This window comes from Heptranchias perlo, chromosome 6, assembly GCF_035084215.1.
Source record: "Heptranchias perlo isolate sHepPer1 chromosome 6, sHepPer1.hap1, whole genome shotgun sequence".
NCBI lineage: Eukaryota > Metazoa > Chordata > Chondrichthyes > Hexanchiformes > Hexanchidae > Heptranchias > Heptranchias perlo.
In genome coordinates, this window is record NC_090330.1 from 40085852 (window position 1) to 40101019 (window position 15168).

Sequence of the window (15168 nt, forward strand, 5' to 3'; positions counted from 1 at the left end):
GTAATTTACAGGATAAACAAGAAAATACTGTACCCTTACCTGTTCTTTCACCATAAGCTGATGGCTCTCCATCATTAATTGAAACTTGTCCCATTTTGCTCTTAGGCTGTTAAGAGGTTCCAGGCCACCACCTGCTACAGAGCGCAGCAGCTTGTTTTTATCTTCAGCATCTTGAAACAGTGGTAACACCTTACAGAAATGATAGAATTCAAAGTAACTGCAAAATTCTTATTAGTGATGTATACAACAAAAAGTATTACACAAAATATATCATAAATCAGACCTACACCCATTCTATTTCTACTATATATTTCACCCTTAATGAAAAGGTAAGAGAAAAGTGAATCACAAAAGCACGAGAGAGAAGCCCCAATTCTGCAGTAAATACTGGTTATCAATATAAAACTGGACAAAAACATTAGTGCTCAGTTTAAATCGGTCACATTGTCCAGCCTAATTTCATTTCCACACACGGGGACAGTTAAAGCTGAGAAACATCAGTAAAAATCAACCAAAAAATTGAAAAAAGACAATTATACAATTGCCATAAAAGCCCCTCTCCCAGTTAAAAAATACATTTTGTGGAATAAATTTTGAATTGGTAGTCATCACACATGAAATTAGCTTTAACCTCAAACTGTAATGATGAAGCATAGTTCTCAACAAGATGCCCTTTAGTACATCATCCTGAATAAAGATTGTATTGATAGCAAAATAAAAGTGGTCAAAATATATATTTAAATTATATTTTAAAAGTTTAATAATTACATGCTCTGCATTTGGCAGTTAACTATTCTTACTTGAGGTTTCTTTGAAGTAATCTCAGTATGCTTTGAATTTGCATCACCGATTTCTTCCACTGTCTGAGGTCTTGTTGATAATATTTCCATTGCAGCACTCACAAAACTATCAATCTCATGGATATTCGCTGAATAAAATGATTGCAAGTAAAAAAAACAAAATCAATGAACAGCAGTTGTAAAAGATCATATTCTCTGGAGTTTAGAAGAATGAGAGGTGATCTCATTGAAACATATAAGATTCTGAGGGGGCTTGTGAGGGTAGATGCCGAGAGGTTGTTTCCCCTGGTTGGAGAGTCTAGAACTGGAGGGCATAGTCTCAGGATTAGGGGTCGGCTGCTTAAGACTGAGATGAGGAGGAATTTCTTCACTCAGAGGGTTGTGAATCTTTGGAATTCTCTACCCCAAAGGGCTGTGGATGCTGAGTCGTTGAACATATTCAAGGCTCAGATAGATAGATTTTTGGACTCTAGAGGAATCAAGGGATATGGGGATCGGACGGGAAAGTGGAGTTGAAGTCAAAGATCAGCCATGATCTTACTGAATGGCGGAGCAGGCTTGAGGGGCCATATGGCCTACTCCTGCTCTTATTTCTTATGTTCTTATGATCATGACAGAATTGATTCCTTGAGTTTAAAATGAATTTTGTTATATTTACTAAACCACTCATTCTACATTAATATAGATATTTATTAACTCAATATTCCAACTGGCTAAGAATGATGTTAAATGACACAATGAATACAACTTGCCTCAGCTGCTGATTATTTTAGACATATTAAATTCCAAAAGTAACAGGTCCTTTAAGCTTGTGGTCCTAATGATGCTTTATTGTGAATTTTACATTGTACCATTTTGATACTATCTAGATGCATGCAGACTTACATTCATTACTTCTTAAATTGGAGGTGAATAGACAATAGTTCAACTATGATTCCAATTCGCAATGCCTCAATTTGATGGATCTCAACATGTTAAAATTGGCATTACCTGCACCACACACGATGAAAGTATCTTACCTTGTATGGACTTTCTTAATGACTGAAGCAAGGCATCAAATAGCATCTGAATAAGGTCATCAATCATAGCCTTCACCGGATTACAGTTAATCGTAATACAATCCACTTTGATGACACTGCAAAATTTGAAAAATCTACTGAAATTTCCATTTTGGTCAAATGAGAAAAATTATAATCTTGCTGTCATCCAGTTTATTTATTCTCATTCTGAACTGCCCCTTGTACAAATTCTTAACCCTGTGAATCTCGCCCATCTGTGTGGGAATTAGATAGGCTTCATTGATGTCTTGCTAAGACCCTGGATGACTGAAGGCTGGGTCTTCATATTTCTGCATTCCCACAAATTCAATAATGGAGTAGAACAAGCTTTATAATGGCAATTAGCCACATTTACTTGACTCATACAACATAGATCTATTTAATGCATATTTTAATAAACTTGAAACATTTGTAGTCACAAACAGGAGCCTGTTTTGCTGATTCAGCTCTTATTTGCAACTATAAATAGGGAATGATTTTCACAGGAAGCAATCTATCCTATGTCACATGTCCAGCATGCTCTGCCCACAGTGGTATGATTCACTCATAATTCCCCACACAATGACCTCCAAATTTCAATCAGTGCCACTATAAGGCATCAAATGGAAACAAGGCCTTTCCTGAAGGAGGGGTGGGTTTAAGCAAAACAGTCCAAAAATCCTTCACTCCACAACACACTTGCCACTGTAGCAGTAGAGACCGTAACCAATTTAGTCAAAAAATGATCCATAAGAGGAGTACCTACAGAACCAAGAAAAAGTTATTTTAATAAAATGGAGAACAGAGCAAATTAAAACTTACAAATAAAATAATGTCCAGTTCCTAATTCTTTGCCAGTCTTGTAGATCAGCCATCAGTGATTGCTCTCTTCATCCTCTTTCATAAACTTGAGCTCATCCAAAACTCTGTTGCCCGCACCGAGTCCCATTCACCCATCACTCCTGTGCTCGCTAACCTACATTGGCTCCCAGTCTGGCAACACATCGATTTTAAAATTCTCATCCTTGTTTTCAAATCCCTCCATGGCCTCGTACCTCCCTATCTCTGTAACCTCCTCCTGCCCTTCAACCATCCGAAATCTCTGCGTTCCTCCATTTCTGACCTCTTGCGCATCTCCAATTTTAAAATCGCTCCCCCATTGGCAGTCGTGTCTTCAGCTGCCCTAAGTTCTGGAATTCCGTCCCTAAACCTCTCTCTCTCTCCTCCTTTAAGAGGGTCCTTAAAACCTACCTCTTTGATCAAGCTTTAGGCCACCTATCCTAATATCTCATGTGGCTCGGTGTCAAATTTTGTTTGATAACACTCCTGTGAATCGCCTCAGAAGACTTTACTTCATTAAAGGCAGTATATAAATGCAAGTTGTTGTTGTTTCATGGGCTCCCCATTACTCAATTTTCCATATTCATCTCTGTCCTTAAACTATGTAATTTCCTACTTATTTCTACTGCCTCTAAGAAACAAATTTATTTCTATTTGGCATTGATTTAGTTAAACTACTGCAAAAAGAATTGGCATCCCACAACTTAAAGTGTTTGTACTAATTATGTTCATTTAATCATGCAGTTGCATTTTATATTTTGATTATAATTACTTTGTCAATGATTACTGTTCATTATACCATGAATAAATGTGATCCTAAGCAAGCATTTAATAAAGGCCGTAAAGGCACTCTTAGGAGTCATTTACTGCTTAGTTCATCTTTTCCTCGCCATGCTGTACTGTAATGAATTTTCTTTTTTTTAAGAAAGGTATATATTTGTAAAACATGTAATTCAACCTTGGTAGCCTTTCAGAATCTTTTCCTCTTCCTTTGAGAGCCTTAAAATTCTTCTCCCAGTCATGTACAGTGTGGAGATGTTCCTCAACTAATGCTTCAATATCCACTTGTCCAAGCACAATCCATTCCTTTTAGAAAAAGTACACCATTACTAATTAGTACAGTTAATAGACGATCGAAGTTAATAGTTCCAATTAACTACTTGCAAACTACTGATTCATTGTATTTGTTTTTAATTTGGTTGCTAATAAAGATTGTGAGGAATTAAAATAACTAGAAGTACGGAGAATGATGTTAGATAAGAGGAGGTAAAGAATATTACAGTTAACAACCAACACTTTTATGTACAAACGTGATTATTTTGAATAAGACCCTCTGGCTGGTGGTTCCTGATATAGTCCTAAACTGGCTAGAATACAGAAACATTTAGCTTAATGTCATGTTTTGGAATTTTTGACCGCTTTTCTACAGAAAGGATTTAAAATAAAGAATTACTTTTAATATTAGGTGTTTAAAAAGCATAGAATATTAAACCCCTTTCCCCTGCCCCCTCCACCCTCTCCTCCAACAACAGATGCAAGGAGCTCAGGGATTTCTTTGTCAAGAAGAGTGAGACCATTCGTTCAGCTGCCTCTGCTGCTTCCCTCCCTTCCCCTAGCTCACCAAGCCAAGCTACTGACAAGATTCCCCGCTGCCCTAGCCCTGAACTCGCATCTCTCTTTAGTTTCTCTCCTATCTCCCCTCATGCCCGCTCCAAGCTTATCTTGTTCACGAGACCCACCCACTGCGCTCTTGACACTAATCCCACTAAACTGCTGATGACGCAACTTCCCTTCCAAGCCCCCATGCTAGCCTATATTGTAAATGGCTCCCTCTCCTCAGGTACTGTCCCCCTCTCTTTCAAATCTGCCGACATCACCACTCCCCCACTCAAAAACCCAGCTTGACCTCTCTGTCCTTGCAAACCACTGCCCCATCTCCAACCTCCCTTTCCTCTCCAAAGTGTTATGACCTCCCAAATCCATGCCTATCTGTCCCGCAACTCCATGTTTGAACCTCTCCAATCTGGTTTGTGCCCCTGCTGCAGCAGTGAAACAGTCCTAATCAAAGTCACAAATGACATCCTCTGTGACTATGACCATGGTGCACTATCCCTTTCCATTCTTCTCAACCTCTCTGCAACCTTTCACATGGTTGACCACATCATTCTTCTCCTCCAACACCTCTTCTCTGTTGTCCAGCAAAGTGGGACTGCCCTTGTCTGGTTCCACTCTTCTGTATCCAGCCCCAACTAGAGAATCATGTAATGGCTTCTCTTCTCACCCCAGCACCATTACCTCTGGAGTCCCCCAAGGATCCATCCTTGGTCCCCTCATATTTCTCATCTACATGCTGTTCCGTGGCAACATCATCCAAAGGCACGACGTCAGGTCCCACATGCACGCTGACAATACCCATCTCTATCTCACCACCACCTCTCTCAACTCCTTCATTGCCTCTGCGTCGTCAGACTGCTCGTCCGACATCAGGTCTAGGATGAGCCGAAATTTCCTCCAATTACACATTGGGAAGACCGAAGCCATTATCTAAGCCCCCCGTTACAAACGCCGTTCCCTAGCCACCGGTTCCAGGCCCCTCCCTGGCCACAGTCTCAGGCTGAACCAGTTTGTTAGCAATCTCGGCATCCTATTTGACCCGGAGCTGAGCTTCTGACCACATATCCTTTCCATCACAAAGACCACCTCTGTAATATCGCCCATCTCCACCCCTGCCTCAGTCCATCTGCTTCTGAAACCCTCAACCATGCTTTTGTTACCTCCAGACATGACTACTCCAATTCTCTTCTGGCATCCCATCTACCACCCTCTTGTGCTCATCCAAAACTCTGCTGCCCGTTTCCTAACTTGCAGCAAGTCTCATTCACCCATCACCCCTGTGCTCGTTGACCCACCATGGCTCTCAGTCCAACGCCTCAAATTTAAAATTCTTATCCTCGTGTTCAAATCCATCCATGGCCACGCTCCTCCCTATTCAAATGACCTTCAGCCCTACAACCCTAGGAGAACTCTGCGATGCGTCAACTTTGGCCTCTTGTGCATCCCCCACTTTCTTCGCCCCACCATTGGCGGCCGTGCCCTCAACCGACTAGGCCCCAAGCTCTGGAATTCCCTTCCCAAGCCTCTTTGCCTCTCCACCTCTCCTCCTTTAATATGATGCTTAAAAGCTACCTCTGTTGGTCTACCTTCTTTAATGTCTTCTTCTTTAGCTTGGTGTCAATTTTTGTCTAATTGCACTCCTGTGATGCACTTTGGGACGTTTTACTACGTTAAAGGCACTATACAAATGCAAGTTATTGTTCCCACCTCCTCCTCCTCCCCAGAATCTTTTCTAGTCTCTTCATCAATGCCCTCCTCCCCGCCTGTGAAGAACTCAGAGAAATCCTTCTAGGCAATAGGCACATTTTTCAAGTTATTGTTGATTTTAAATAATATCATATTTATATCAAACACAGGAGGCATAATTCATTCAGATTTCAGTAGAATTGCTGTGTATGCATTACACTTTCTCAATGGAGTACTCTTCTGCTGCTGGGCTCCAAGCTGGATTCACTAGCAGGTAGCTAGCTGGGTACACACACACTCCTCTTACCCAACTTGCTGAACAGTTACAAATTTTAAAAACACAGGCCTTCTAATAGGCCAGCAAAATTCTAAACTGAAAGTTTAATGAAAGTAACCTTGCTCTGAACTTCCTGTGGTGGGAATTCATTGAGGAATTTTAATAATATACTACTGCTGATCGTAATGACAAAGGATAACCTACCAGGAAACAACAGTAGTTTGGAATCCACATCTCGTTGTGGAGCAATACTTCCAAACTACTCCTGTTAACAAGCCTACCCAAGGCAGTGTTTGTTCATGCTGGACGAGTGTGAAGGGCAAAATTCATTGTTTACATTAGATCAGGTGGATGTATTGCAGGTGCTGGTTCATTTCAAAATTCTCATAGCTGTATAAATGTACATTAGATCTATGTTATTTTTTCAAATGCTATTTTTTTTCCCCACTCCTCAGGCAGAAAACTTGGCCTCTACATGAAGCTGCATCTAACTAGATGAATTTCTCCCATCCCTCTGACGAGACACGTTTGAATAATAGGCGGTCATGTCACTCAAACTCCCAATCTTGTTGTGTGTCAAATGGTCTCCCATTTTAACTACAAGAACACCCAATATTTCTAGTGCAGTGAAAACCTAATAACAGTAGATCAATGGTGATATAATAAAAAGATTTGTGATAAGCAATATAATCAGGTATCACAATTATAACCAAAGTATCATAGTAGGCCTCCTGAAAGTACAGATGTTCAAATAAAATCATTCTAAAATTAGCAGACCTCCCTTGATATTGCTCATAGTAAATCAGATAATACACTGTTTTCCAATGACAAAAGTATTATAACAAGCAATACACAATGCATCATTCTACGTCTAAATTGAAACTGTGTTTAAGCTGGACTAACCATTTAACCAAGGCTACAAAGTCTAATTGCTGTGAATGTGGACATTCTAAGATCAATTAGAGGCTAATTGCTGTTAAGAAAAGTTAGCAAACTAACAGCTGCTTGTAGATCATTGGCTCAGGTCAGAAGAAATCAGGAGGAAATGACTAATTTTCCTTTTCAATTATTTTCTACTTGTTCATTGGTAGGCTGATCAGTTATGATTTGTTGCTGGTATATGATTATACTTGAGCCAATCAGCTGCAAGTGTGATATACTTTTAAGTGTAGCATGTTGATATACGACTGATGCACACTAAACACAAGACTTGTATATGCAACAGCATTTTTCAAATTAGAAATCAAAATTAGATTGGTACAGAAGACTTGACAAACAGCTTTACCTGAAACTTGTCCAATGCTGCTGCCAGGCGTTTGAACAGATCTTCTGCTTTAATAAAAACAGTGACAAAACTTTTTGCATTTCTCTCTATCATGACAATGAAGATAGGCTCTTCCCCTGGCTCACTTGCACCCTTGAACTGGTTTGGAATAGAAATAAACCTCTTCATTTCTCTGTAGTATTTTGCCCGTATTTCTTCAAATGGAGGCTTGAACTGCAGCCTTCCTTGTCTGCACAGAATAGAGGAGTAGAAATTGTTATTCCATGCAGTGTAGCAAACGAGAAGCAACCAAACCTCAAATTCACAATATGCTGCATGCGATCTCTTGCTTAGCATTAGTCAAAAAGTACAGATAGATGTACATAGCTGGACAATGTACCACTCTTAACATAATAACCATATCTCCTGCTAACCTGCTGGAACTTCTAAATTCTTCAAGCACTATATTTAGGCTGACTTACACTAAAAATTATGGTACACATTTACTAGACCACATATTCATGCACAGAGGCACAGTTATATGAACAGGTTTGTTGATATGGAAGACAGTTTTGGGGTAGCAGTTGTCTGTGCTGCACAGCAGAAATTTAAACACAATAAATCCAGAACATTTACGAAACTCTAACGTCATGATTAGCCCCACACCACCAGTTATGATCATTCTCCAATCATATCCCTGGACTCTTGAAAATAAAACTGAGTGGCATTTGCATTGTGACAGCCCCGTGCAAAAGTTTGGTTGGGGGGACTGAATCCGCTCCGGGCCCCAGACTCTGCAATGCCATGGGTTGCACGGACCCAAAACCGCCCCCGACTTCGCCAATGATGGGGAAGGTAAATACAGACCAGCCATATAGAAACAGAGTACTTTAGGCTGAGAGTCAGCCTGCTTGGACTGACCAATGCTGCCAGCAGCAGCCAGTTATGGGGGCTCGATCCTCTTAGAGCCCCTGACTAGCTTAGGACCCCATGCACAGCCCTAACGCAGCTCCTGAATAAAACAGACCGCCCAAGACTCTGACGATAAAAATCTTGAGCAGAATCCGACAAGTTTTCACATTTTAAAAAAAATCACCAACAGCAACTTTTTTTGTGTTAGTTATTCAAAATTAAACGGGTATGAAATAGGTCAAACTTGCCTTCTTGTGACCATGACCTCATTAACAGCAGTGCAAACTGCAAGCAGTGTCAAGGTCCTAATATTTACTTTCAGCCACTGTCAACAGAAACAGTACTACAATCCATGGAATAACATATAATTATCCAGTACTTTGAAGCTAATCACAGGTTTTCAGACCATTTCCCACAGCAGTCACTACCAATTTGACATGGTATCCACAGCTCAGAAGTTATGTGAGAATATTTTATCCTCTATTAATCACAGTACTTTAAAGATTCACTCAAAGAAGCATCTCAACAGATTAAAAAAGTGCAAAGTCTCTTACAATTAAGGACTGCAATTTGAAGTATCTGTCAGGGTCACTAATGAAATGCAACTAGAATTCCTATGGAAACAGTAACTTCAGTAATACAATGTCTATTGAATATCCTATATGCAAATACTCAGTTGCTGTTAATCAGTAGACTGCAGAAATGATTGGCTACCTACTGTTCTTCTTGTAGAATTATTGGAGGCAGTACAGAGGAGGGCTACAAGGTTTATTCCTGAACTGAGGGCTGAGTTATAAAGAAATATTATCTGTCCTGAGACTTTCTGGAGAAGAGGTAGGCAGCTGAGGGGAGATGATAGAGGTCTTCAAGATTCTCACAGCTATGTAGCATAGGGATCCAGGAAAGTTCTTCCATTGAGTGCAAGATTTGAGGATTATACAGTGTAAAGGTAGGGATGTCAAAGGAAAACAAGAAATTTCGCTTAAAAAATGTTACGCATGAGGATAGAAATGTGCAACAGAAAATCATGGCAGGTTTAAAAAAAATAAAAGGGATAAAGGACCATTAGTTCCAGAATCACAGTAAGGAACCTGATGGGTGATTTGGATGAGTAGGCTAGTTGGACCAACTGTCTTCTCTGACCCAAGCATCAGTATGTTACAACACATTACTGAATTACTTCCATAATATAAAAGGAGAATCAGGGTCTCTACCCTGGAGTTCAGTGAATTACAGATCCAACAGCAGTGCTGTTTCTCCAGTCAGTGAGCAAAAAAGACTCCAAACCAAAGTGTCAATATCTCCTACCAGATAATCCAGTTGTTCATCAAAAATAAAACATGGTGTGCATGTGAATGCACATATACACACAATTAAACATTAGCCTTTGCTGGAAGTAAGGGTGCAGTTACATTACCACATTTGCATCAATGCAAAACAGTTTTGGTGTGCATCAACACAATGGTGTCCATATAACTCAGGAGACAACCATGCATACTAAAGCCTTGAGGTGTGAAATGCCATCTGCGAGGCCACCTCTGTTTGAGTTTGCACAGAGTCCAAAGATGTCAGGAGTTTTTGGTCAGAACCATAAGAGGTTGTTCAAATTTGTTTTGATAAATTTCAGAACTGTTTCAATAATTATTAATTGCAATCACAATAGCACAGCTATTCAATAAACTAGAATAAAATCTAAAAAGTGTACTTCAAACAATATATTAACAGATATATTTTCAGTATCTTACTTGAATGTCAGCTCAACAACAATTTCAGGAAGGTTTTCATTCAAGGCCTCCAAGCCCAGCTGATACTGATGTTCTAGTGCTTTGTACAACTGATGATTCCAATGCTGTCGCCATGCCTTCATATCACCGGAACGGAATCCCTTAAAAAAAAATTCAAATGTAAAATCACCACCAAGTTACATGTTAGCTTACATCAGACCATAGGAACAGGAGTAGGCCATTCACCCCCTTGAGCCTGTTCTGTCATTCAATTAGATCATGGCTGATCTGTAACGCAATTCCATTTACCTGCCTTTACTCCTTATCTCATGATACCCATTCCCAACAAAAATCTATCGATCTCAATCTAGAAAATGTCAATTGTCTCAGCATCCACAGCCTTTTGGGGGAGATAGTTCCAGATTTCCACTACCCTTTGCGTGAAAAAGTGCTTCCCGATTTTACTCCTAACTGGCCTAGCTCTAACTTTATTATGCCCTCTGGTTCTGGATTCCCCACCAGAGGAAATAATTTCTCTATATCGACCCTATCGTATCCCTTTATCATTTTATACGCCTCGATTACATCACCCTTAAATCTTCTATACTCAAGAGAATACAAGCCAAGTTTATGCAACCTGACCTCATAATTTAACCCTTTAAGCCTTGGTACCATTCTGATGAATCTGCACTGTACCCCTTCCGAGGCCAACCTATCTTTCCTGAGACTCAGTGCCCAAAACTGAATGCAGTACTCCAGTACATACACATAACTTAAAATGAATAAGTTATCCTTGAATTTAATACAGTGTAATTAACTAGAAATTAACCTATCCTACGAAGTTATCAAAACTTACAATTTTCCAACTTAAAATAACTTCATTTTCTTAAAATGTCCATACACTTCAAGTGAAAAGATTTAACACTTTTACCCAAAGTACATGTTCATACGGAGTAAAGATTGTGTAGAGATCACCTTATTTAACTCAATTCTATTCCTTTTCATTTACATTTTAATACTTAATTCAAAAATAAAATTATTTGGCAAGTTCTCTGAAACACAGTTATGCTGTGGAGAAATCCAGCTTATAATGCTCCTTTCTCCGCAGTGAATGTAATTTTTTCTCCTTCTGTAGTTTATCTTACAACTTTCCACAGAATTCAAATCCTTAAATGAAATGCACTGCTTTCTAACAACCAAATTTAGGTAAGAAATAAAGTGAAAGGGTTTGCTTTTATAAGCATTCTACATACATTCTGAATTTTGTCACATGAAAAAGTAAGCTTCTTTTCTCCTTTAAGAGGCTCCAAGTGCTCTATTCATTTTTCTTCATTTCTGGTCATCTGGCACTTCCCTCAGATTTGTTTGACTTTTCTCAAATAGGCAAATAGTGTTGCAGGGAAACCATTTCTTTAGCTGCAAATATTTCTTAGTTGGATCAGTTGGTAGCACTATCAACTGAGTCAGAAGATTGTAGGTTCAAGTTCAGGACTTGAGCACAAAATCTAGTCTGACACCTCAGTGCAGTACTGAGGGAGTGTTACCCTTCAGGTGAAACACTAAATCAAGTCTCCATCGGTCTGTTCAAGTGGAGGTTAAAGATCCAGTAGCACTATTTGAAGAGCAAGAAGTTATTCCAGTATCCTGGCCAGCATTCCTCCCTCAAGCAACAGTACCAAAAATACAAATTAACTGATTTTTCATCTCATTGCTATTTCTGGAACTTTGATACACACAAGATAGCTGCTTTATTTACCTACGTAGCAAAGTAATTTGTATGTGCAAATTAATTCTATGTGAAGTGCTTTGGGGCATCCTGAGAGTTGTGCTGTACAAATGCAAGAGTTTTAAAAATTATTATTTGATATAGAAGTGCAATTACAAAAAAAATTACAAGTTTTTGATTTTTTTTTAAAATGAAAACTTTGTTCATTTTACTACATTTTCCACACAGTCTTTTAGGTGCCAATATTATGTGGAAAATTGTGAAATATAACTGCAGAACACAACATAGTCACATTATAATGAGCAGCTCCAGTGGTGCAGAACCATGGCATGTTGCTTGATCCAGAGCTTAGTTCCCTTCCTCATATCTGTTCCATCGCCAAGACCACCTTTGAAACATCACCCAGCTGCAGCCCACCTCTCCCCCATTCTGCCGAGGCTCTAATCCACACTTTTAACACTTCAAGGCTCAATTTCCCTAATATTCTCCAGTCAGCCCCCTTGCTTCCATCAGCCATAAATTGCAACTCATTCAAAATACCACTGCCCACATCCTTACCTGCTCAAAGCTTCATTCTTCCATCACGCAGGTTCCTGCCCATGCTCTTCTGCACCAATTTCAAAATCCTTGCCCTTGCCTTTAAATGCCTACACATCCTCAGCCATACAACCTTCAGCCCTTTGTCCCTGTTCACAATGTTTTCTTCTGGCGCTGGTCTATACCCAGCTCTTCAACCTCTATACTCCACCATTCATGCCCAATTTTTCAGCCACCATGCTACTACCCTCAAACTCCCTCTCTAAATCCCTCCACCTTACCTCCGCCCTTCCTGCTTTCAAAAGGTTTTTCAAAACATTTCTCTTTTGGCCCCATCCCCTAATTCAATTTAGCTGCTCTTTTCTCCCACTCAGCGCCCATTCTTTTCTTCTTTCACTATAAAGCATTGGAAGATGTCTTCACAACATTAGGAACATGATATAAATACAGGTTATTGATGAAACTATAGTAACAGCAGTAGTGATAAAAATGTAGTTAAAAAGACATATTTTTAACACTGCATCAGGGGCTGCTGTGTTTTCTTTTTCAATCAAGTTTGCAACATTACATGATTTTATTTTACTTAAAATATATTAAAATTCCTGCAAATAATTCCTGCAAAAAATTCTTGCACTGTCTTCACTTTTTTACTTCCTGTGTCATGATTTTGTCACACGTTCTGATATTTAGTAACTCCTTGTGACAAATCGTAACACCTACTTCTATTATTTTTAATGGATAATTATGTTATGCCCTCTTTACCATTATATGTACCTTTGAGCTCTCCAACTAGTAGGTAGCACTGCACTTCCCAGCTGCCTTCACAAGCCTCCTGCAAGTGCCAGCAAAAACTAAGATTTTTTCTTATACTGGTGCTGCTTATAGCAAAGTTTGCTGCAAAGTTTATTTTTTCTTTAAAGCTTTTCGCCCCGTGCCATTGTAAGCCCAAAAAATTTGTCTCCCCAATCAGATACTTAGGTTCTCCCATGCCACCTTCTTTTACAGCTACCATTTCAAACTGTGCCCCATCTTCGTCCATTCCTAACCACCTATCATTTTCTTACTGCCATTTATAATGCTTGCCACCCCATCTTCTCTGACACTGCCAATGTTTCCCCCCTACTTATGCCACCACAGAAGCCACAAACTACATAATAACCGCTCGTAGTAAAGTGTCAGTGAAGGAAGCGGTCAGCTGTGGGGCCAGGATGCAGCATTCTGGCGGTGCAAAAAAGCAGGAAAGCCGTCAGGATAGCACTGCCCAGCTTCTCTGCTCCTGAGCGGACTCTGAGCACCATCCATACAGAGTCCCCCAGCCTCCCCTCAGCATTAAGTCTCCCCGTTTCTTTGGAGTCAGCACCGATGCTCTGCCACGTGGGTCCACCTATACACTGCTCTAGAATGGGAGTCAATTCTGCTCCCCTTGCCACCTATGTCCAAGTCCATCTTTATTCTGCTGCATGAACCTCGCCTCTCGTCTACACACACCTATAACCATTGGATGGAGATGATGGAAAGAGAGAGAAATGGGGGAGGGTAAGGGGGAAGGGGGGAGAGTGAGGGGGGGAGGAGGAGGAGGAGAGCGAGGGGGGGAGGAGGAGGAGGAGAGCGAGGGGGGGAGGAGGAGGAGGAGAGCGAGGGGGGGAGGAGGAGGAGGAGAGCGAGGGGGGGAGGAGGAGGAGGAGAGCGAGGGGGGGAGGAGGAGGAGGAGAGCGAGGGGGGGAGGAGGAGGAGAGCGAGGGGGGGAGGAGGAGGAGAGCGAGGGGGGGGAGGAGGAGGAGAGCGAGGGGGGGAGGAGGGGGAGAGCGAGGGGGGAGGAGGAGGAGGAGAGCGAGGGGGGGAGGAGGAGGAGAGCGAGGGGGGGAGGAGGAGAGCGAGGGAGGGAGGAGGAGGAGGAGAGCGAGGGGGGAGGAGGAGGAGAGCGAGGGGGGAGGAGGAGGAGGAGAGCGAGGGGGGAGGAGGAGGAGAGCGAGGGGGGAGGAGGAGGAGAGCGAGGGGGGAGGAGGAGGAGGGCGAGGCGGGAGGAGGAGGAGAGCGAGGGGGGAGGAGGAGGAGAGCGAGGGGGGTGGAGGAGGAGAGCGAGGGGGGAGGAGGAGGAGAGCGAGGGGGGGAGGAGGAGGAGAGCGAGGGGGGAGGAGGAGAGCGAGGAGGGGAGCGAGGGGGGGAGGAGGAGGAGGAGAGCGAGGGGGGAGGAGGAGGAGATCGAGGGGGGAGGAGGAGGAGAGCGAGGTGGGGAGGAGGAGGAGAGCGAGGAGGGGAGGAGGAGGAGCGCGAGGGGGGAGGAGGAGGAGGAGAGCGAGGGGGGAGGAGGAGAGCGAAGGGGGGAGGAGGAGAGCGAGGGGGGGAGGAGGAGAGCGAGGGGGGGAGGAGGAGGAGAGCGAGGGGGGAGGAGGAGGAGAGCGAGGGGGGGGAGGAGGAGAGCAAAGGGGGGAGGAGGAGAGCGAGGGGGGGAGGAGGAGGAGAGCGAGGGGGGAGGAGGAGGAGAGCGAGGGGGGGGGAGGAGGAGAGCGAGGGGGGGAGGAGGAGGAGAGCGAGGGGGGAGGAGGAGGAGAGCGAGGGGGGAGGAGGAGGAGAGCGAGGGGGGAGGAGGAGGAGAGCGAGGGGGGGAGGAGGAGGAGAGCGAGGGGGGAGGAGGAGGAGAGCGAGGGGGGAGGAGGAGAGCGAGGAGGGGAGCGAGGGGGGGAGGAGGAGGAGGAGAGCGAGGGGGGAGGAGGAGGAGATCGAGGGGAGAGGAGGAGGAGGAGAGCGAGG

The 15168-nt window shown here is 42.5% G+C and overlaps 1 protein-coding gene across 4 annotated transcripts in view; it reads right to left on the reverse strand.

Moving 5' to 3' along the window:
* dync2h1 (dynein cytoplasmic 2 heavy chain 1) overlaps nucleotides 1-15168 on the reverse strand; it is a 656363-nt gene that overhangs the window by 572769 nt on the left and 68426 nt on the right. For all 4 annotated transcript variants that reach the window (XM_067986146.1, XM_067986147.1, XM_067986148.1 and 1 more), the window contains exons 17-22: nucleotides 10176-10315; nucleotides 7540-7768; nucleotides 3636-3763; nucleotides 1820-1935; nucleotides 801-928; nucleotides 40-189 (exon numbers count right to left, since the gene is read on the reverse strand). In XM_067986146.1, the coding sequence (XP_067842247.1) occupies nucleotides 40-189; nucleotides 801-928; nucleotides 1820-1935; nucleotides 3636-3763; nucleotides 7540-7768; nucleotides 10176-10315 (891 nt within the window). The remainder of the gene's footprint in view (nucleotides 1-39; nucleotides 190-800; nucleotides 929-1819; nucleotides 1936-3635; nucleotides 3764-7539; nucleotides 7769-10175; nucleotides 10316-15168) is intronic.